Raw genomic sequence first — 24,256 nt, forward strand, 5'->3', positions numbered from 1 at the left:
GTTTTTCCCTCGCAGCAAGGGCTCAGAAGGGGAGCGACAAGAATATGAGAATGGCAAAGGTTGGTGGCCAGAGGAAGCATTTTCATTTAGCTTGCCATTTTTAGGAAAATATTAGGAGTGCTAAAGAGGGATAGCTGTATTTGATATTTCAGAAAACTAGAGAGAAAGGAAGAGAGGAGGGTTGTTTTATTAATAAAAGCTGAAATCAATACTGTAGTGAGAAATCTTGGCTCTTAAGATGAAAATGACGAACCTGTTTGGGTGTAGATAAGAAATAGCAAGGGAAGGAGGTGGTACAGTGGTTAGCACTGCTGCCTCACGGCACCAGGGACTGGGTTTGATTCCTGGCTTGGGTCACTGTCTGTGTGGAGTCTGCACGTTCTCCCCGTATCTGCGTGGGTTTCCTCCATGTGCTTCTGTTTCCTCCCACAGTCCTAATATTTTCCTAAAAATGGCTTGCTAAATGAAAATGCTTCCTCTGGCTGCCAACCTTTGCCATGCTCTCATTCTTGTGCTGGTTAGGTGCATTGGCCATGTTAAATTCTCCCTCAGCGTACCTGAGCAGGCGCTGGAGTGTGGCGACTCGGTGATTTTCACAGCAACTTAATTGCAGTGTTAATGTCAGCTTACATGTGACACTAATAAATAAACTTAAACTTCTTGCACTCCGTTCCAGACCTCCTCCAAATTCTGGTCATGGAACGTTTAGCCAGGTTAAACAGTTGCTTGTGGATTTATTGGATTAAGGCAGATAGTTGAGCAGTAAATTCAGGAAAAGCTGTTGTCCAGACTTATGAAAGGTCTATCCTAAAATTGTCTACTGTAATGATTTAAAAGAATTTCATTTATTTAGCATCTTTCACAGCTTTAGGATGCCTTAAAGTGCTTTACACCAATGAGAAACGTATCTGAACTGTGGTCACTGTTGTAGTGTAGGAATACAGCTGCCAATTTGCACGCAGTACACTCCCAAACAGCAACGAGGACAGTAACCAGAAAATTTACTTTGAACGTTGGCATGAATTTTTATTAATAAACAAAATATCCTTTTTTAGTTTAACACACAAGAATACCTGTGAGGAGCAAAAGTCTGCATTTGTAATGAGTTTGTAATTGTGGTGCTGTTTTGGGGAATGTGTATTGCTTTTAAATTCATGAACGTACACCACTGTGGAAAAGAATCCTTTTATATTTGCGAATCCTTGAATAGTTGTATCATAACTGTGCTTGGACTATCATTTTAGCTCGAACTTTCTCCTTGTCCTCCCCTTTGACCTGGAGACATTCTTCATAATGCCAGTGTGTTTTTCTGCAAACGTGTCTAAGTGCTGCTAAGCAACAGATTGAAAGCAACCATTTACATTGTTAAAAGAAACACAGCTGTGGCAGAAAGCACAGATACAAAACTCAGTATTTCAATCCAATCAGAACAAAAAGCAAAAATCTGTGCCTGGCACAGGCATCTTTTAGTTTTGGGTGGGGGAGAAAAGGCACAATCAATGTTGTCTCCATAGAGATTGGCATCTCTCTCTCAAAAAGAGAATGATTAAATTGTTACTTTGAAAAGTAACGTATTTCCTAGTTACAGACAATGCAAAAGGGTTTTCTTTACTCCTGTTCGTTCAGATCGAAGTTACTGCTGCGGCCAGCTCTTTCTTTCCTTGTAGCTGCCTTTTCTCTGTCATAAATCTCCTCTTGAGGTACACAGCTGTTCAGTACCATTACCAACTGGTATTCAATGTTTTGTCTTTTATGGAGTAATCTAGTGGCTAGTCACGCTCCCTTCATAACCTTTGTTACTGCTCCCATAGAAGATGCAGTTTAAATAACAACTGTCCACTCCCTCCCCACCCCCACCCAAATTCACACTCCAGTTTTTGTACTTTGGGCTATATCCTGAGCCAGCCTCATACTATTAATAATCACATCACTCACAAGATGGGTTTCATGTTTTAAAAAAAGTCTTTGGAAAATGTGCAACAGAGGAGGCCATTTGGCTCCGTCGTCTCCATGCCTTCTGAAACAATCTTGTTCACTGCCAGTGCTGATGTAAGTGCTAATCGCTGGAACCACTTGTGGAGCACTCTGTCCTGGTCACCAGGAGGTCAGCCTACCCATAGAGGACAGCAAATTGGTTTCCACGTTACTAGCTTGAATGGGCATTTTTCCCAATATCGGAGAGGACTTGCTGTCAGAATGGCAAAGCTGTGAATTCTGTGACTGCGTTCTCTGAATCTAATCTTCATTTGTAAAGGAGTGAATTTGGAACATTGTGAACTGAATCATATTTCAGTCAGGATTTGTAATGACTACCTGCCTTACCACTAAAGGTAACCTGACCTGGGTCACGTATGACTGTACTCGCTACAGCATGTGCCTGACTTGTTTTAATTGGCTTCTTGCATCTATGCTACTGTCATGCTAAGACAGGAACAGAAATCTATATCACGCTGGCTACTTTACAAAATTATTACTTTTAAATATAATGGTCAAACGCTTCACACTGACTGAAGCCATGACTGGCTATGACTCTCAAAAAAGGAGTCTCTTGTCTCCAGAAAGTCACAACAACTCCATTATCTCTAAAATTGTACTAATACTTCCTGTGACTACAGAAATACAATTCCAAGGAACTGCACAAAAAGACATTTTGCATCTCTAAGGCTGATTCTGGCTAATGGAGATGGTCTGTCTGTGAGGACAAAAGACCATGAAACCTCTAATAAACTTATTAAGGGTGAAATATTAACTCGGGTCCAGACCAGGAATATACATCCTTTGCCCAAACCAGGGGGAAGACGTGGGAGCTATGCCCCATGACCCCTCCCCTCAGCAAGCTGCTGGAACCTGTAATATTGTGAAGCTAAATGAAGCAGTTGACCATCTTCCTTCAACAAAACAACAGCAGAAAGAGAGCCCTTTCCACTTTTAACATTGCTTGGCCCTCATTTACACTTTCCACTGGAATGTCTGAAATTCTGTTCTGGTGCCTCTGACAAGCCTAATCCATCTCCACATCTACTCTGATTGTGGTAGTCAACTACTGGAAAAGTGGAACATCTTGCATCGAGTACACTATTGGACTTTTGATTCTGGACTCTATACGCACGTGAAGCAATTCTTATTTTGTCTGTCCATGTTTGTGCTGTATGAATGCATTGAGGGGCAGACATTGCAAACCCTCCCCCCATGATGTAAAATAAATGAACCCCCTGATTTTATCCTATCTCTAGTTTGCTGTGGGATTAATAAACGATTGGATCACTCCAAAATTGAAGGCCTGGGGAAAAATACACCAGCACTTATAAAGGGCAAATCAAAAATTTTAAGAGCACCTGTTTACAGTTTACAGATTGGTGATGAAGGAAGAAATTAAAATTAAACCCCCTCCGGTCTGTAACAGTGCAACACAAGGGAAATAAGCCTGCAGGCCATCTTCCGTACTGTCCAAAGCAACATTTTGATCTGAGATACAATATTTCTTGGGCTACCAATGCTAAATATTAATGACCATCAATATCTGAGGGTTCCTCCAATAGGTTAACATTGCCAGTTATTTGGACTCAAAATAGATATGTACTTCGACAAGAAATCAAGCATTTTGTATGTTGCCATAATGTAAATCTTTGAAAACAACTGTTAAATATTGTAAAACTGGCCCTCAGTAATTATTTTAGTTTACAAAATGTTAGGTACATACAAGAAGTCTCTGCAGTAGTAATAGTGACTGCACTGTTCGATATATTTTACAAAGGGGCATAGTCCAATTCTGGTCTGTCCTGTCAGATTTTAAAAAGTTGAAATTTAAACAACAGCAGCAATTTGTGTTTACATAGTGACTTTAACATGGCTAATGTTTAATCATGACCCATCAAAATCAGGACTGCTCAAGGTCAGAATTGAAAGAATACAGGTTATCTGAGAGCTTGAGGAGATCGCTCAGATTGAGGTTTGTATGATAAAATAAGATGTACAGCGTACAATCTTTAAAGCTGAACTGAGTCGCCGTTATAACAGGAACACCACTATTCTATAGTCTGTCAGTCTGCGCTGTGATCTGCATTTTACTTTGAACTTTTGTTTGTGAGATGGGGTAGAAATTGGGGTACATAGGCTGTGCAATCAAGTGTCTCTCCCCTTTACACCCAAGGAACTCATTGTTTCAGACCTACTGAATTCATGGATCAGAACTTTCAGGACCTGGCTTAGTCTAACATGGAGTTCATAAAAAGTTCAGTAAAATTATAAATTCCAGATAAAAGATGGTGGAATTGTCTGTGACAGTTTTAAAATTTCCACTCCATCCTAGATAATCTGACAAATATCATCATCATCATTTCTGAAAGAGGAAAGATAGTGGTATAACTGACGTGGATGTAGTCAAATTCTGATAAACTCACATGAACTGCACAGCAGAAGGGAACTGCTTGCAAAAGCTGTTGCTATACGGTAACTATTTCGTGGAGTTCGATGTGGGGAAATGAGATCACTCACTTTTTTAGAGCTGAAAGATCAGAGTATTTTACAAATGACGAGAAGCTAGGAGCTCCATAGAAACAGTGCAGAAATCATTAAAAGCTACAGACATGAATAAAATACTTAGTAAAAACACGAATGCAATGTTGGGCGGCAGGGTGGCACAGTGGTTGGCACTGCTGCCTCACAGCACCAGGAAGGCAGGTTCAATTCCCAGCTTGGGTCACTGTCTGTGTGGGGTTTGCACGTTCCCCCTGGATCTGCGTGGGTTTCCTTTTGGGTGCTTCAGTTTCCTCCCACAGTCCAAAGATGTGCAGGTTAGATTGAGTGGCCATGCTAAATTGCCCCTTATTGTCAGGGGGACCAGAAGGGTGAGTACGTGCAGTTATGGGGATAGGGCCTGGGTGGGATCGTCATTGGTGCAGGCTTGATGGGCCGAATGGCCTCCTTCTGCACTGTAGGGATTCTGATTCAATGATTATCCTGAGGGCTGCAATACAAAGCAGTGAAAATTAAGTTTCCATTATATAGGAAGGATATCCGAGGTAGGTTCTTTACGCAGAGAGTGGTTGGGGTGTGGAATGGACTGCCTGCAGTGATAGTGGAGTCAGACACTTTAGGAACATTTAAGCGGTTATTGGATAGGCACATGGAGCGCACTAGGATGATAGGGAGTGGAATAGCTTGATCTTGGTTTCAGATAAAGCTCGGCACAACATCGTGGGCCAAAGGGCCTGTTCTGTGCTGTACTGTTCTAAATCTAAATTATATCAACTCTTGTTACCCCCCGTTCAAGAGTGCTGTGTTCTGTTAAGGTACGGATCCTATAAGTATTTTAAGAAGCCTGGCTAGACTCCAATGGTGTTTTTCTATTTTGATATTAACATGAGGTTAAGGTGTTCCACTCCAGGTGTGATTCTATTGACACACTAGGAAGCTTCCATCAAAATAAACTTTATTTAGCAACTTAGTTTAACTATAATGAATGAATTAGCCTAACATTTACCAATTGAAATATTTAAATATCAGCTCTGGGCACTACATCTCACAAAGGATATATTGGCCTTGAAGCATAGGTTTACCGGAATGATATCTGGGCTGAAAGGATTAAATAAGTAAGATTCTCTTTGTATTCACTTGAGTACAAGATATTGAAAGTCATGTAACTGAAATGTTTAAGATAATCAAAGGAATTGGAGAGGAACAATTCCATTGGTGAAGTCCAGAACAAGGGAGCATAACTATAACATCATAACTAGACTGGGTCGGTGGGGGAGGTTACGGTTAGGGTTCGGATGGACTTTTAGCCTAGAGTCCTAAAAGAAGTGGCTAGTGAAATAGTTGATCTATGGGTTTTAATTTTCCAAAATTCCCTAGTATTCGGGGAAGGTTCCATTCAATTGGGAAAAAGCAAATGTAACTTCATTATTCAAAGCAGGAGAGAAATGAAGCAGGAAACTATAGGCCAGTTAACTTAACATCGGTCATAAGGAACATGCTAGAAGCTATTAATAAAGATGTTATGGAGGACGCTTAGAAAAATTCAAGGCAAGCAGGCAAAGTCAGCATGGTTGTTTCAATTTGGTTAAATGTTTAAGGTGCCACATCAAAGGCTGTTGCATAAAATAAAAGCTCATGGTGCATGGGACAACATAGTGGCATGGATAGACGATTGGCTAGCTAGCAGAGAACTGAGAATAGGCACAAATGGATCATATTTTTGGTTGACAAAGTGTAATGTGTGGCATAGGGATCAATGCTGGGGCTTCAGCCTTTTAGAAATTTTATATAAATGGTTTGGATGAAGGAATGAAGAGACAGAAGGTATGGAAACAAAACTTGCTAATGACACAAGACCAGTAGGAAAGTAAATTTTGAAGAGGACATGTGGCTACAAAGGAATATAGATAGGTTAAGTGATTGGGAAAATTCTGCCAAATGAAGTATCGTGTGGGCAAATCTGAAATTGTCCATTTTGGCAGGAAAATATAAATAGAAGCATTTTATTGAAACGGTGAGAAATTGCAGAGCTCTTGAGGTGCAGAGGGATCTGGGTGTCCTCGTGCATGAAATACAATAGGCAATTACAGCAAGTAACTGGGGAAGCTAGTAGAATGTTATCTATTATGAGGGGAATTGACTATAACAATGGGGAGGTTATGCTACAGTTGTGCTGAGCGTTGGTGAGACTACATCTAGAATAGTGTACTATATTGGTCTCCTTATTTAAGGAAGGATGTAAATGCATAAATGAGGTTTAGAGAAGGTTTGCTAGACTAATAGCCAGAATGGGCAGGTTGTCTTGTGAGGAAAGTTTGAACAGTCTAGGTTTGTGTTCGCTGGAGTTTAGAGCAAGAGGTGACTTGATTAAACCTTTTAAGATCCTGAGGGATCTTGACAGAGTGAATGTGGAGATGATGTTTCCTCTTGTGGGAAGGGGGAGGGTGATCAGGCAGAGGTCATGGTACATGCTGGTACTAACAACATAAGGTAGAAAGAGGGATGAGTTCTTGCATTGAGTTCAGCGCATTAGGCAGTAGACTAAAATGCAGGACATATCTGGTTATAATCTCAGGATTATTATCAGTGTCATGTGCTAGCAAGCACAGAAATAGGAGAATAGAGCAGATGAATGTGTGGCTTAAGAGTTGGTGCAGGAGGGAGAGTTTTAGATTCCTGGATCATTGGGACCATTTCTGGGGAAGGTGGGACCTGTACAAGCAGGGTGGTCTACATCTGAACCAGAGCAGGACTAACATCCTTGCAGGATGTTTTGCTAGTGCTTTTGGGAGGAGTTTAAACTAATTCTGCAGAGGACAGCAAAATAAGGGCACGTTATCATACAGTAAAACAGTCAAGTCAGAGGCTGCACAGCTGTTTCAAGGGAGTAAGGCAAGACTGGATGGGGGGCGGCGGCATGGTAGCACAGTGGTTAGCACTGCTGCTTCACAGCTCCCGGGACCTGGGTTTGATTCCTGGCTTTGATCACTGTCTGTGTGGAAACACCCTTGGTCTCTGTCTGTGTGGAAACACCTTCTCCTCGTGTCTGTGTGGGTTTTCTCTGGGTTCTCCGGTTTTCTCCCACAGTCCAAAGATGTGCGGGTTAGGTTGATTGGCATGCTAAAATTGCCCCTTAGTGTCCCGAGATGCGTAGGTTAGAGGGGTTAGTGGGTAAATATGTCGGGACATGGGGGGAGGGCCTGGGTGGGATTGTGGTCGGTGCAGACTCAATGGGCCAAATGGCCTCTTTCTGCACTGTAGGATTTCTATGTTTACTTTAATGCCAGGAGTATTGCAGGTAAAATGGATGAGTTGAGAGCAATGAATGATTGAGACATGGAATTGAGATATAGAAGCCATCACAGACTTGGTTGAGGAAAGGGCAAGATTGGCAACTCAACATTCCGGGATATAGAATCTTCAGGTAAGACGGAGGAGGCATTGCATTATTAGTTAAGGAGGCAATTACTGCAGCAAGGAGAAATGATATCTTGGAGAGAACATTGAATGAAGCTTCATGGGTAGAGTTTAGGAACAAAAAGGGTCAGCCAGATTATAGGCCCCCAGAGAAGTCAACAGTAAGTTGAGGAGCAAATATTGCAGACGTGTAAAAATAATAGGGTAATTATAGTAGGTGATTTCAGCTTTCCCAATATTGATGGGGATAGACAGTGTTAAGTGATTGGATGGAATGAATTTCTTAATGTGTACAGGTGAACCTTTTAGGCCAACATGTAGAGGGACCAATAAGGGATGGAGCTGTGATGAACCTAATTCTGGGGAATGAGGCCAGACAGGTGGTGGCGGGGGAGCATTTGAGTGATAGCGATCACAACATGATAAAATTTAAGCTTGTTATGAACAAAGAAATAGACAAGTTGCAAAAAAAAATGCTTTGGATTGGGGAGAGCAGATTTTAATAAAATAAGGTGGGATCTGGCCAAGGAAAACTGGGAACAGCTACTTGTGGGGAAATCTACAGAAGAGCAGTAGGTGGTATTCAAAAAGGAAATGGGGAGGGTACAAGCCCAGCATATTCCCCCTAGGGTGATTAGAAGGAGTAACAAGCCTAGAGAGCTATGGATGACCAGAGATATTCAGGATATGATGAGAAGGAAAAGAAAGGCTTTTAGCAGGTACAAGGGGAGCAAATCAAGGGGAGGCATTGGTGAAGTACAGAAGGTGCAGGATGGAGCTTAAGAAAGCAAAGAGGGGACCTGAGAAAGCTCTATCTGGTAAAAGTTGGGAAAATCCCAAGATATTCAATAAATATATTAATGGGGAAGATAACCAGGGAAATGGTAGGGACCAAGGGGGCAATCTGTGGGTGGAGCCAGAGGACATTGGTAGAGTGTTAAACAAATGATTCACATCCCTTTTCTCCCAAGAGATTGAAGATGAAGGTATGGAATTCGGGAAGAGAGACTATGTTTTTGAGCAAATTGACATATAGAGTGACAAGGTATTGGAGGTGTTGGCAGGCTTAAAAGTGGACAAATCTCCAGGTCTGGATGAATTGTGTCCCAGGCTGCTGTGGGAGGCAAAGAATGAGATTTCAAGGGCTCTGATCCAAATTTTTAATGTCTCTCTGGCCATGGGGGAGGTGCCAAAGGACTGGAGAACAGCTAATGTGGTTCTGCTGTTTAAGAAGGGTTGTAGATAAAAGTCAGGGAACTACAGACCACGTCAGTGGCAGGAAAACTATTGGAGTAAATTCTGAAGGAGAGTATCGATCTCCACTTAGAGGCAAGGATTGATCAGGGATAGTCAGCATGGTTTCATCAGAGGGAGGTCATGCCTAACAAATTTGATTGAATTATTTGAAGAGGGTAGTACAGTTGATATAGTCTATATGGATTTCAGCAAAGCCTTTGACAAGGTCCCAGATGGGAAACCTATCTAGAAGGCGAATACACGGTAATTTGATAGTGGTTTCAAAAATTGGCTCGGTTGTAGAAAAGGAGTGGTGACTGGAAACCAGTGTCCAGTGGCGTACCACAGGGATCTGTGCTGGGTCCCCTATTATTCCTCATTTATACAAGGAAAAACATAGATGACTATGCGGGAGGTAGGATTGGTTGGCCGTGTGGTTAACAGTGAGGTTGAGTGTCTTGGGCTACAAGAAGATATAGACGGAATGGTCAAATTGGTAGATAAATGGCAGATGGTATTTAACCCTGAAAAGTTTGAGGTGATGCACTTTGGAAGGAGTAATTTGACAAGGAAGTATTCAATGAATGGCATGACACTTGGAAGTTCTGTGGAACAGAGAACTTGCTGTGTTTGTCCACAGATCTCTGAAAGCAGAAGGGCATGTTAAGGTGGTGAAAAAGGCATATGGGACACTTTCCTTTATCAATCAAGGCATAGATTACAAAAGCAGGGAAGTAATGTTGGAGTTGTATAGAACTTTGGTGAGGCCACAGCTAGAGTACTGTGTGCAGTTCTGGTTGCCACATTATAGGAAGAATATGATTGTACTGGAGGGGGTGCAGAGGAGATTCACCAGGATATTGGCTATGGTGGCGCATTTAAGTTATGAAGAGAGGTATTGACTTGTTTTTGTTGGAGCAGAGAAGACTGAGGGGCAATCTGATCCGAGGTATACAAGATTATGAGGGGCATGGACAGAGTATCTGAGGAGCAGCTGTTCCCATTAGTTGAGGGGTCAGTCCCGAGAGGACATAGGTTCAAGTGAGGGACAGGAGGTTTAGGGGGATATGAGGAAAAACATTTTTTTATCCAGAGGATGGTGATTATCTGAAATGCAGCCCTGGAAGGGTGGTGGAGGCAGGTTGCCTCACATCCTTTAAAAAGAACCTGGATGAGTACTTGGCACGTCATAACATTCAAGGCTATGGGCCAAGTGCCGGTAAATCAAATTAGGTGGGAGGTCAGGTGTTACTCGTGTGTCATTGATGGGCCAAAGAGCCTCTTCTGCATTGTATGATTCTGGATGAACTACCGGTCACTGTTTTAAAAAATGAGCCACCCATTTAAAACGGAGGTAAGCAGAATATTTTTCTCTGGTAGTGAGTCTTTGAATTTCTCTTCCTCGTATGGCAGTAGAAGCAGAGTCTTTGACTATTTTAAGACAAAACTAGACTGATTCTTGATAAACAAGGTGGTGAAAGGTTATCTGAGTATGTAGGAGGTTACAATCATCAACCATGATCTTAATGAATGATGAAGCAGACTCAAGTGGCCTACTTATGCTCCTAATTCGTATGTTCTAAAAGAACACACACACAACTGAAATCAGCCATCTTACCAGAAACTTAAATATTCCAAAGAAATTATTTTGAAGATGCGGAAGATATTCTGCATTGGCAAAGAATGAACTCCTAATTATAAAGAGTAAAGACATATGCAAATTTTTCTCTCCTCCTATCTCTTTTCTTTCGACCAGCTTAGTACCACTACATCTTGTGCTGTAGGCATCATTTTCACATGATCATTTTCTGAACTAAGCAGATTACATTTATCCATGGTACGTAACCTATCCATTTGTACAAATCCGACACAACGGGTGGGATTTTCCTGTCTCACGGGAATTGTAGCGGGCAGGACACGGACCATGCAAAGATCCGTTGACTTCAGGCGAGTTTTTCCGGTCTTGGGGTGAACATGGCCAGAACATCCGTCCCAACATCTTGAGGTGGAGCACTGTATAACTTAGATGCAGTTCAGTAGAACTAGGTCAGTGCGTAGGTGCAGTTCTGTATAAAGAGCTAGACATGAAAGTGCAGTACAGCAAGGTCAGTGAGAAAGTTTTCATTTAGACAACACACTAATGAATTGAAGATCACCAAGAAATTGTTTAGAATCCACAATTATAATTTTTGGATGTAGGTATTGAGCCATAAAATTGTCTAAGCAGGTATTAATGCAGTTGACGTGACTATATCAGAATTTGATTACACCCACAACTTTTACACCAATGTCGTTCCTCTTGCAGAAATGAAGATGATGGTAATTGTCAGATTAACTAGGGTGGAGTGGAAATCTTTAAACTGCCTGTCGCAGACAATTTCATCACCTTTTAACTGGAATTTAATTTTATTAAATTCTTGTTATGAATTGCATGGAGAACAACAAGCTAGGTCCTGAAAGATTCTGGCCTAGAAATTCGATAGGCCTGAAACAATTAATTCCTTGGGTATAAAGATGAGTGACTTGATTTGCCATCAGTTCCATTTACATGCTGTCTTCAGCATTATAACAGATCAGGGACTGGTTCTCAGTGAAGTTGAAGGTAATGTGTGAATATACTCCCAAGAAATTGCTAGATTGTCTGACTTAAACAAATGCATTAATACCAGAATCAACGAAGGATCAGGCTAATATTGCCATTTGCTAATTGATTTTAGTACTGAAACTATGGATGAAATTCAGTTCCTAATTTTTCATTCTAAAACTCTCCGCTGGCTTAACTTCAATCAAAGAACAAAGAAAATTACAGCACAGGAACAGGCCCTTCGGCCCTCCAAGTCTGCACTGACCATGCTGCCCGACTTAACTAAAACCCCCTACGCTTCCGGGGACCATATCCCTCTATTCCCATCTCATTCATATACTTGTCAAGACTTCCCTTAAAAGTCACTACCGTATCCGCTTCCACTACCTCCCCTGGCAACGAGTTCCAGGCACCCACCACTCTGTGTAAAAAAAAAAAATCTGCCTCTTACATCTCTTTTAAAACTTGCCCCTCGCACCTTAAATCTATGCCCCCTAGTAATTGACTCTTCCACCCTGGGATAAAGCTTCTGACTATCCACACTGTCCATGCCTCTCATAATCTTGTAGACTTCTATCAGGTCTCCCCTCAACCTCCGTTGCTCCAGTGAGAACAAACCAAGTTTATCCAACCTCTCCTCATAGCTAATGCCCTCCATACCAGGCAACATCTTGGTAAATCTTTTCTCCACATCCTTCTGGTAGTGCGGCGACCAGAATTGAACACTATATTCCTAGTGTGGCCTCACGAAGGTTGTATAAAGCGTCAACATGATTTGCCAATTTTTAAACTCAATACCCCGGCCGATGAAGGCAAGCATGCCATATGCCTTCTTGACTACCTTCTCCACCTGCATTGCCACTTTCAGTGACCTGTGTACCTGTACACCCAGACCCCTTTGACTATCAATACTCCTAAGGGTTCTGCCATTTACTGTATATTTCCTATCTGTATTAGACCTTCCAAAATGCATTACCTCACATTTGTCCGGATTAAACTCCATCTGCCATCTCTCCGCCCAAGTCTCCAACTGATCTATATCCTGCTGTATCCTCTTGATGGTCCTCATCGCTATCCGCAAATCCACCAGCCTTTGTGTCGTCCGCAAACTTAGGAATCAATCCAGTTATTTATATATATAACAAACAGCAAAGGTCCCAGCACTGATCCCTGAGGAACACCACTTGTCACAGCCCTCCATTCAGAAATGCACCCTTCCACTGCTACCCTCTGTCTTCTTTGACCGAGTAAGAAGTCTCACAACTCCAGGTTAAAGTTTGACCGAGCCAGTTTTGTATCCACCTTGCTAGCTCACCTCTGATGCCATGCGACTTCACCTTCTGCACCAGTCTGCCATGAGGGACCTTGTCAAAGGCCTTACTGAAGTCCATGTAGACAACATCCACTGCCCTACCCTCCTCAATCATCTTCGTCACTTCCTCGAAAAACTCAATCAAGTTCGAGAGATACGACCTCCCCTTCACAAAACCATGTTGCCTCTCACTAATACGTCCACTTATTTCCACGTGGGAATAAATCCTGTCTCGAAGAATCCTCTCCAATAATTTTCTTACCACTGATGTAAGGCTCACCGACCTGTAATTGCGTGAATTATTCTTGCTACCCTTCTTAAACAAAGGAACAACATTGGCTATTCTCCAATCCTCTGGGACCTCCCCTGTAGCCAGTGAGGATACAAAGATTTCTCTCAAGGCCCCAGCAATTTCCTCTCTCGCCTCTCTCAGTATTCTGGGGTATATCCCATCAGGCCCTGGAGACTTGTCTACCTTGATGTTTCTCAAGAACCCCAATACCACCTCCTTTTTGATCTCAACATGACTCAAACTATCTACACATCCTTTCCCAGACTTATCATCCACCAAGTCCTTCCCTTTAGTGAATGCTGATGCAAAGTACTCATTTAATACCTCGCCCATTTCCTCTGGCTCCACACATAGATTCCCTCCCTTGTCCTTGAGTGGGCCAACCCTCTCCCTGGCTACCCTCTTGCTCTTTATATATGTGTAAAAAGCCTTGGGATTTTCCTTAATCCTGCTGGCCAATGCTTTTTCATGACCCCTTTTTTAGCTCTTCTTACTCCTTGCTTAAGTTTCTACTTTCCTTGTATTCCACACTTGCTTCGTGTGTTCCCAGCCTCCTAGCTTTGACAAATGCTTCCTTTTTCTCTTTGACTAGGCTCACAATATCTCTCGTTATCCAAGGTTCCCAAAACTTGCCATACTTATCCTTCATCCTTACAGGAATGTGCCGGCCCTGAATCCCTATCAACTTATACTTGAAAGCCTCCCACATGCCAGATGTTGATTTGCCCTCAAACATCTGCCCCCAATCTACATTCTTCAGTTCCTGCCTAATTGTTGAAATTAGCCTTCCCCCAATTTAGCACCTTAACATGAGGACTAGACTTATCTTTATCCATCAGTACCTTAAAGCTTACTGAATTGTGGTCACTGTTCCCGAACTGCTCCCCGACTGAAACATCGACCACCTGGCTGGACTCATTCCCCAATACCAGGTCCAGTATGGCCCCTTCCCTAGTTGGACTATCTACATACTGTTTCAGGAAGCCCTCCTGGATGCTCCTTACCAACTCTGCCCCATCCACGCCCCTCGCACTAAGTGAGTCCCAGTCAATATAGGGGAAATTAAAATCTCCCATTACAACAACCCTGTTACTTTTACACCTTGCCAAAATCTGCCTACACATCTGTTCCTCAATCTCCCGCTGGCAGTTGGGTGGCCTATAGTAAACCCCCAACATTGTGACTACACCTTTCCTATTCCTGAGCTCTACCCATATTGCCTCGCTGTATGAGCCCTCCGAGATGTCCTCCCAGAGTACAGCTGTGATATTCTCCACCAGTAGTGCGACTCCCCCACCCCTTTTACATCCCCCTCTATCACGCCTGAAACATCTATATCCTGGAATGTTAAGCTGCCAATTCTGTCCTTCCCTTAACCAAGTCTCTGTAATGGCAACTACATCATAGTTTCTAGTACTAATCCAAGCTCCAAGTTCATCTGCCTTACCTGTTACAATCATTAGTTTAAAATATGTTTCAGTAATTATTATGGACTGATTGTGCCAGAGAATTGAACAATTGATCAAGTTTTTAAAAATAATCCAACTGCAGAATAAACATTAATCCAACTGTCTGAAGACTCCACTGCAGGCTCATTTCCACACTATTGCCATCCTTGTCTTTAAGGTGATCTGCTTGTGCTGAACTTTGGGCAGGTTCCAGACTAAGACCAAGATGGCAAAGGAAAGCCATTGTCCACCAATCATTCTGGGCTAGAGGAAATTTTGGCATGTGCCTCAGAAGCAAATAGTGTAACACAGCAGCACCTGGTCTTCCAGTAAACTCAGATGGGCTAGATATTAATTTTAACACCTTCTGTCTTCTCTCTTCGAGTACTAATAACAATCATGTTTCATTATCATTTACAGAAATATCTTTGGTCAAGTTTTCTGAAATTGGAGTGTCAAACTATTCAACACTGTTGCTGAATGAAGATAGAGGAGTCCTGTATGTAGGTGCACAGGAAGCTATCTTTGCTGTGAAAATGTCAGACATTTCAAATAAAACATCCGAGGTAACTTTTAAGAAATATTTTTGTTAATTTCTATTCAGCAAATCCATTACATTTACTGATTTGGCAGCAACTGTGGAAGGAAGTCCAATAAGGCAACTTCGGAATGGGTTCCAAAGGCGGGTCATTTTGGACTCTATGTTAACTCCGTTTCTTTCTCCACAGTTGCTGCCAGACCTGCTGAGTATTCCTGATTTCCAGCTTCCACGTTTTTTTAACTTTTGTTTTACCATTATATCTGCCTAGTGTTTTACTTAAGTATTCTGCTGTCATCTGAATTTAGTGACGCATGCAGTTCCATGCAATTCAGCACTGTTCAGGTACATCATCTTGTGATTGTCAGCTTTATAAACTTGTTAAAAGCACAATAAAAAGTACGCACCTAGTGACTACCCGATGAATACTCGTGTGATTCTTCTACCTACATTCCAATTTTTAAAGATCTATGTATATCCACCTCTAGATTGCTTGATCTTCTCTTGCACAATTATTGTTTGGGTATAGAAACTGAACAGGACTAACCTTATAAATATTGTGGCTATCAGAGCAAGTCAAAGGCTGGGAATCCTGCAGTGAGTAACAGTGATCCACCAAAGCCTGCCCAGCATCTACAAGGCACAAGTCAGCAGTGTGGTGGAATACTCACCACTTATCTGGATGAGTGCAGCTACAACCCCACACAAGAAGCTTGACATCATCCAGGCCAAAGCAGCCTGCTTGATTGCTACCCCTTCCACAAACATTCAATCCCTCCACCAATGAACAATGGCAGCTGTGTGTATCATCTGCAAGATGCACTGCAGGAACTTAGCAAGGTTCCTTAGGCAGCACCTTCCAAACTCGTGGCCACAATCATCTTGAAGGACAAGATTAGCAGATACATGGGAACACCTGGAGGTTCCTCTGCAAGTCCCTTACAATCCTGACTTTGAAATATATTGCCATTCCTTCACTGCCACTGGGTCAAAATCTGGAATTCCCTCCCTAATGGCACTATGGGTGTACTTACACCTCGGACTGTCATGGTTCATGAAGGCAGCTCACTACCACCTTCTCAAGGAGCAGTTGGGGATGAGCAATAAATGCTGGTCTAGCCAGCGACACCTTCATCTTACAGATAAATTTTAAAAATACTGCTTCCACTGTGCTTTTCCCAGAAAGTATGACTTCACATTCTCATGTACTGATCTGCATCTGTCTCCTATCCACCCACTCTATCTGCTCATCGGTTATATCTAAATTGCAGTTTGCTCAAAATATCAATTTAATTAATCCAACATAACCTTTTCCAAATCCAAACTGGCTCTTCCTCATTGGCTCAACTATTTACAATCATTCATTAATGAAATCTCATTAAGGATTTATCAGTTTTACCCACAATTGAGTTCAGACTCATTGACCTAATATTCCTTTGTTTAACCCTTCCCCCTTTTGAATAAGGATTTAATATTCACCACCCTCCAGTTGTCTGGCTCCTGCTAATATCTGCTCCCAAACATTTTTTGTGACATTATGGTTGTGCTCTGTTTTCTTCTGCACCCTCCTTCAGTTTTGGCAAGAATAGCAAGTGAGTCTGGTGATTTTTTTTTTCAATTTTCAACCTGTGGTAATTTTAGCAGTTAATGAATGACCTCTTATGGGGAGTGCACACATGGAACTGCCGAATGAAATTTACAATGCAGAAATAGGCCGATCTTCCTGACTGGTCTCTGCCTGTGATCATGCTCCACACTGCTACCTGCCACCTTACTTCATCTAACCCAATCACCATATCCTTTTATTCCTTCCTCCCTCACGTACTTGGCTTGACCTCGAATGGATCTATTTCATTCACCTCAACAACTCCTTGTGGTAGCAAGTCCACATTCTAATTGCTTTCTGAGTAAAATTTCTCTCATTCCTTATTGGATTTAGTAGTAGTTATCTTCTATTTATGGCTTCTCGTTTTTAGTGAAAACAAGGGGAGGCAATGGCCAAGTGGTATAATTGCTAGACTATTAATCCAGAAACTCGGCTGATCTTCTGGGAACCCGGGTTTGAATCCTGCCATGGCAGATAGTGGAGTTGGAATTCAATTTTTTTTTAAAATCTGGAATTAAGAATTTACTGATCACCATGAAACTATTGTCGATTGTTGGAAAAACCCATCTGGTTCACTAATGTCTCTAGGGAAGGAAATCTGTTGTCCTTACCTGGTCTGACTTCAGAGCCACAGCAATGTGGTTGACTCTCAATTGCCCTCTGAAATGGCCTAGTTAAGCCATTTGGTTGTATCAATCAAGGGCAACTAGGGATGAGCAATAAATGCTGGCCAGCCAGCAACGCCCATGTCCCACGAATGAATGAAAAAACAAGTTAAAACATGCTCTCCATATTTGTCCATTATACCCCTTAATTTTAAAAACCTCTATTGTTCACTGCAAGGGAGTGCTGTTAATTGTTCATGTGTTTGTGCTTCTTTCAGGTGTACTGGAAAGTCACAGATGAAAAACAAAAGCAATGTGCAGCCAAAGGAAAATCCCAAGAGGTAAATTTTGATTTAACCATTTGGTAGACCCCTTTCATTCTACACAATTAAGTGATTTTGGCAGAACTCATAGAGAAAGGGCATATGTGACCCTTGTTAGCCATCCATGTGGGTTTCCTAGGGTTCTGCCTAGTATCCTGGCAAAGTTATCAAGGGGATCCCTTTTAAAATGAGCTAGTACCTGTAAATGTGCTGTGTTTAAACCATGCTAATCTGTTGACCTTAATATATTTATTTCAATACCTTTATGTTACTGCAGACGGAATGTCTGAACTACATACGCATCTTGCATGAATTTAATAATGAAAGCCTCTATGTGTGTGGGACTTATGCATTTCAACCAACCTGTGATTACCTTGTAAGTATGGATGCTGAACATTGGGAAAATATTTTTCAGTTTTCTTTATTAAATTAAACTAAACAACTTGGGCCATTTATTTTCCACTCAGTCAGTTAAGGATTTTACTCTGCAAGGCAGACAAGAAGAAGGTAAAGGAAAATGTCCATTTGATCCTGCTCAAAGATACACTTCAGTAATGGTTGGTAAGTATCCAGTTAAGTTTCTTGCTTGCTATTCTGTAGCAATGTCTTATAATTTAGATGAAAATCCTTTTATACATTGAGATAAATTATGTAAGGATGTCATAGTAGGTTAACACAATGATCTTTCTCCTAAGCAACTGGGCTTTAACCCTGACAGACAGATGTGACCAAAGTCATTTCAACTTATGAAAAGGTGAGAAAAGACCACAAGTACAATTCCGGTTCATCCAATGTGGTCTTGTGTTCTAATAATGCTAATTGCTTGGAGAGGGTTTTTTAAAAAGAAATGGGAGAAGTCTCGCCACCTTGCTGATTGTTGAGATAAGTTTGGTGATCTCCACCACTTCCTGCTGAGTTCCGGGTCAGTACCACCCACAACTCAACCCAATGCTTAGTTTTACTCCAAGGCTGGCCAACGTGATATGTGGATTCACAAAGCAGCAGAATGGAAATGCTTTACTGAGGTCAAGGTGAGACATGTTCCCAAGCTAGAGTGAATGGGACTTCCTTTTAATTAGGGAGTCCAGGATCATTGCCAGAGTTGGAATCAGTAGTGCTGACATCTTTTATCCTCATGAAACAGTTTGTAAATTGAAGAGAAAATAAAGAAAATGAGAACAATTCGGGCTATCTTTCGGTGTCTATTCGCATTCTCCTCCCTACCAGCATGGAAAGTTATTCTTCACTAGCATCTCCATGCTCCCCATAATAGCTAAATGAGAATACAATGAAGGGAGTTGCTGGTGTGAATGGATGTCTTGCTGTTTGAAGTGAAAAAGAGAGAACTACAAATTAATTGATTAAATGATAAATATTTTCCATCCCTATATGTTGACTGAACACATGTAATTAAAATGTTTAGCTGTACTTTGATGAGAGGGCACTTTATACTATTTCAGATGGTGAGCTTTACTCAGGAACAGTATATAATTTCCTGGGAAGTGAGACAGTCATTCTTCGGAGTCATTTACGGACAGAGTATGCAATACCCTGGTTAAATGGTAAGTGTATTATAATTCTAGATACCAGTCTCTGTTTTTGGATCATCTTTTCAGGTGCTTCAATACTGAAGAAGTTTTGCATTGCATTAGCTAACATTTATCCCTTGACCAACATGAAATTTAACCTGATCACTTATTTTGTTGCTGTTTATGATACCTTGCTCTGTGTACAAGTTGGCTGCAGCATTTGAAATATAGATTGTAATTGCTCTGAACTTGGTCGCAGCAGGAGACTCCCAGGAAGACAACAAATAGATACATAGAAACATAGAAAAACTACAGCACAATACAGGCCCTTCAGCCCACAAAGTTGTGCCAAACATGTCCCTACCTTAGCGATTACTAGGCTTACCTATAACCCTCTATCTTACTAAGTTCCATGTACTTATCTAAAAGTCTCTTAAAAGACCCTATCGAATCCGTCTCCTCCACCTTTGCTGGCAGCCCATTCCACGCACCCACCACCCTCAGTGAAAAACTTACCCTGACATCTCCTCTGTACCTACTCCCCAGCACCTTAAACCTGTGTCCTCTTGTGGCAACCATTTCAGCCCTAGGAAAAAGCCTCTGACTGTCCACTCAATCAATACCCCTCAACATCTTATACACCTCTGTCAGGTCACCCCTCATCCTTCGTCTCTCCAAGGAGAAAAGGCCGAGCTCACTCAACCTATCCTCATAAGGCATGCTCCTCAACCCAGGCAACATCCTTGTAAATCTTCTCTGCACCCTTTCTATGGCTTCCAAATCCTTCCTGTAATGAGGCGACCAGAACTGAGCACAGTACTCCAAGTGGGGTCTGACCAGGGTCCTATATAGCTGCAACATTATCTGACGACTCCTAAACTCAATTCCTCGATTGATGAGGCAGTACACCATACGCCGCCTTAACCACAGCCTCAACTTGCGCAGCTGCTTTGAGCGTCCTATGAACTCTGACCCCAAGATCCTTCTGATCTTCCACACTGCCAAGAGTCCTACCATTAATATTATATTCCGCCATCCTATTTGACCTGCCAAAATGAACCACCTCACACTTATCTGGGTTGAACTCCATCTGCCAATTCTCTGCCCAGTCTTGCATCCTATCAATGTCTCGCTGCAACTTCTGACATCCCTCCACACTATCCACAACACCTCCAACCTTTGTGTCATCAGCAAACTTACCAACCCATCCCATCCCTCCACTTCCTCATCCAGGTCATTTATAAAAATCACAGAGTAAGGGCCCCAGAACAGATCCCTGGGGCACTCCACTGGTGATTGACCTCCATGCAGAATATGACCCATCTATAACCACTCTTTGCCTTCTGTGGGCAAGCCAGTTCTGGATCCACAAAGCAATGTCCCCTTGGATCCCATGCTCCCTCACTTACTTTCTCAATAAGCTTTGCAAGAGGCACCTTATCAAATACCTTGCTCAAGTCCATATATACTACATCTACTGCTCTTCCTTCATCAATGTGTTTAGTCACATCCTCAAAAAATTCAATCAGGCTCGTAAGGCATGATCTGCCTTTGACAAAGCCATGCTCACTATTCTTAATCATATTATACCTCTCCAAATGTTCATAAATCCTGCCCCTCAGGATCTTCTCCATCAACTTACCAACCACTGAGGTTAGACTCACTGGTCTATAATTTCCAGGGCTATCTCTACTCTGTTTCTTGAATAAAGGAACAACATCCGCAATCCTCCAGTCCTCCGGAACCTCTCCCGTCTCCATTGACACTTGTCTTGTTTGTCCTTCAAGGTGAAGTTGACCATGTTCTTTATCTGGGTGTTTAGTTGGGTTCCGGTGAATACATGGGTGATTGTTAAAGCCACAAGTAGGACAGGATATCACAAACAACTGAGTTTTGGATGAGTTGCTGGCTCAGGATTTTCTCTCCTTGCATTCTCTCTCGGCCTCTGATATGCGCTTGCTTGCCAGGGAGGCTGCACCACTTTGTTTTATTTAGTTGCATCGGGTGCTGTGATCCTGGGAGACCTTCTCCCAGAACTCAAATTTGAACTTCTAAGTGAAACCATCAGAATGCCCTTGTAACATTTTATTTGACTGCCAGGAGAGTGCAGCCCAGACTGATTGTTAGTCAGAATATTCAAATTATTTTTCAGTTGCCATGTTTACGTTTCTTTCTTTTCTGCAGAGCCAAGCTTTGTTTACTCTGACGTGATAAGAGAGAGTGAAAATAGTTTGGATGGTGGTGATGATGATAAAGTCTATTTTTTCTTCACTGAAGTGTCCGTTGAATATGAATTTAATAGCAAACTTTTGGTGCCAAGAGTTGCTCGAGTGTGCAAGGTAAGATTTGGCAATAGTAGGCAATTAATTTTCCTAAATTCTAACACGAAGAGCTCCAGTATCAGGAATTATCTTTTATTCTTGTTGCTAGGAATGATTGGTTTGTAAATTAGCTAGTATAGAAGAAAATTCAATCATAACACATTCAGTTTGCGAGTGAAAAATATGGGTCCATAACTGGTGTCGTAAACTTAAACAAAGGCAATTACATGGATATGAAGACCAGAGTTGACTAAAGTGGACTAGGGAAGAAGGTTAAAAATAAACGGGTAGAGATGCAGTGGCAGACATATAAGGAGATATTTTGTAATTCTTAAAGATCTATTGAGGAAGAAAGACTACAGGATGGATGTACCACCTGTGGCTAACTGAGGAAATTAAGAGCAATATCAAATTGAAAGAAACTATGTATAATGCTGTAAAGGTTAGTGGTAGACTGGGCAAGTTTTCGAAACCGCCAAAGGATATCTTAAAACAAAGAGGGAGAAATTAGAATATGAGGTGAAAGTTGGCAAGAAGTTTAAAGACAGACAGTAAAAGCTTCTAAATGTCAATAAAGTAACAGAGTTGCTAAGTGAGCACTGGACCCTTAGAGGATGTGACTGGGGAATTAATAATGGGAAAGAAGGAAATGGACAAAACTTTCAACCAAGTATTTTATACTGTGTCTTAACCATAGAAGACGCCATCCCAAAATTAGTTGAAAATCAAGAATCAAAAGGGAGGGAGGAATTTGGAACAACACTCTAATGAGAATACTAATGGGTCTAAAGGCTGCCAAATCACCTGACACAAGGGCCTGCATCCTGGGGTCTAAAAAGAAATGACTGCAAAGGTAGTGGATGCATTTGTTAATTTCCAAAATTCCTAGGTTCTGAAAAAGTCTCAACGGATTGGAAAGCTGCAAATGTAACTCTTCCATTCAGGAAAGGAAGGAAACAGGAACCAGTTAGCCTAACCTCTGACATCGGGAAAAATGCCAGTGGTACACATGTAACCACTTAGCAGAATCAGCATAGATGGAGAAAAAGCTTCTTAAGAACAAAAGAACTGCATCTTACTGAAGGGAAGCAGGTGAATTTGGAATATTTCCACTTACTACCGAGATTAAATTAATCCATGTGGCTAAATTAATTGAGGTCTTTGCCAAGAATTGGGTACTTGCCAGTATTATGAATCTGTTGCAAACATGCACCAATCCTAAAACAATGACAATTTGATTATTTTTAGGGTGATCATGGGGGATCACGAATTCTGCAGAAGAGGTGGACATCGTTTCTGAAAGCTAAGCTGATTTGTACTCTGCCTGAATCCAATTTTGTCTTCAATGTCATTCAGGATGTTTTTATTTTGAAAACTCCAAATTGGAAGGAAACAGTGTTTTATGGTGTGTTTACTTCTCAGTGGTAAGTAACTTTACAATTTTGCTCTGGTTTTCATTTTCAAAATAAAATACTTCTTATAAGTGGTATCATTCATCCCCACTCTGAATTTTTGTGGAAAGTTCTGTTTTCGGCACAAAACATGTCGTTTGTTCCAAAGATTAAATTTTCCTTACCTTAGTCCTTGTTTGAAATCCTGTCTTGGATGAGCAGAAACGTTTTCCAATTAAATATTGCAAGACTAAAGCCATCGTCTACTGTTCCCAGGCTCCCCTCCCTCGCCTTCAGCTCTGCCCCTCTCCCTCTGAGCTGTCTGAAGCAGAATGAGACTTTTTGTAATCTTGGTGTCATATTTTGACTTTTGACTGAAATGTGTTTTCAAACATAAGCCCACATTTCCATCTCCAAAATATCACCCATCTCTGTTGAAATCCACATTCATGCCTTTGTTACTTCTGGACCTAACTATTTTAACGCACTGCTGGCCAGACTCCCACACTCTGCCCTACTTATGGTCATCCAAAACTCTGCTGCCCTTGTCTTAACTCATGCCAAATGCTGATTGCCCAAAACCCTTGTGCATGCTGCCCTACACTGGCTCCCTGTTAACACCTTGACTTTAAGATTCTCATCCTTATTCTCAAAGTCCTTCAATGCCTTTAATTTCTTCAATCCCTGCAACCCTGTCAGATATCAGAGCTCCTTTTGATTTATGCATCCTCAATATGACCTCTATTAGTGGCCATGTCTTCAGTACCCTAGGCCCCAAGTTCTGAAATTCCATCCTTAAACATCTCTGCCTCGCTACCTTGATTTCATTTTTTAAAGACTTTATAATATCTCCTTATGTGGCTCAGTGTTACTTGGTTTTAAATGACCTCTTTGAAGTACCTTGGGATGTTTTACTATGTTAAAGGTGCTAATTAAATGCAAGTTTGTTGTCGTTGGAAAAAAAATTATTCATACCAATGAATTCTGTGTACAATTAGATGTTTTCTTGTTCATTGATATACATACTTGATGAACTTTGGTAAATAAGCAGAGAAATGCTTCACCCAGAGCAGTGCCACACTGGATGAATGCAAATCCTCAAATTCCCTTCATTATAAGTTAATTTTCTTATCGGAGATCATCATAAATGGGCTATTATGCTGGTCAGGATTAGGCAG

The 24,256-nt window shown here is 41.5% G+C and overlaps 1 protein-coding gene across 5 annotated transcripts in view; it reads left to right on the plus strand.

Annotated features, from left to right (window-relative positions):
- Positions 1 to 24,256, plus strand: part of LOC144494879 (semaphorin-4D-like) — a 191,104-nt gene that overhangs the window by 116,247 nt on the left and 50,601 nt on the right. For all 5 annotated transcript variants that reach the window (XM_078214376.1, XM_078214380.1, XM_078214378.1 and 2 more), the window contains 7 exons: positions 15,186 to 15,331; positions 17,793 to 17,855; positions 18,115 to 18,213; positions 18,305 to 18,398; positions 19,298 to 19,399; positions 21,551 to 21,705; positions 22,936 to 23,111. In XM_078214376.1, coding sequence (XP_078070502.1) covers positions 15,186 to 15,331; positions 17,793 to 17,855; positions 18,115 to 18,213; positions 18,305 to 18,398; positions 19,298 to 19,399; positions 21,551 to 21,705; positions 22,936 to 23,111 — 835 coding nt within the window. The remainder of the gene's footprint in view (positions 1 to 15,185; positions 15,332 to 17,792; positions 17,856 to 18,114; positions 18,214 to 18,304; positions 18,399 to 19,297; positions 19,400 to 21,550; positions 21,706 to 22,935; positions 23,112 to 24,256) is intronic.

Source organism: Mustelus asterias, chromosome 6, assembly GCF_964213995.1.
Source record: "Mustelus asterias chromosome 6, sMusAst1.hap1.1, whole genome shotgun sequence".
Lineage (NCBI taxonomy): Eukaryota > Metazoa > Chordata > Chondrichthyes > Carcharhiniformes > Triakidae > Mustelus > Mustelus asterias.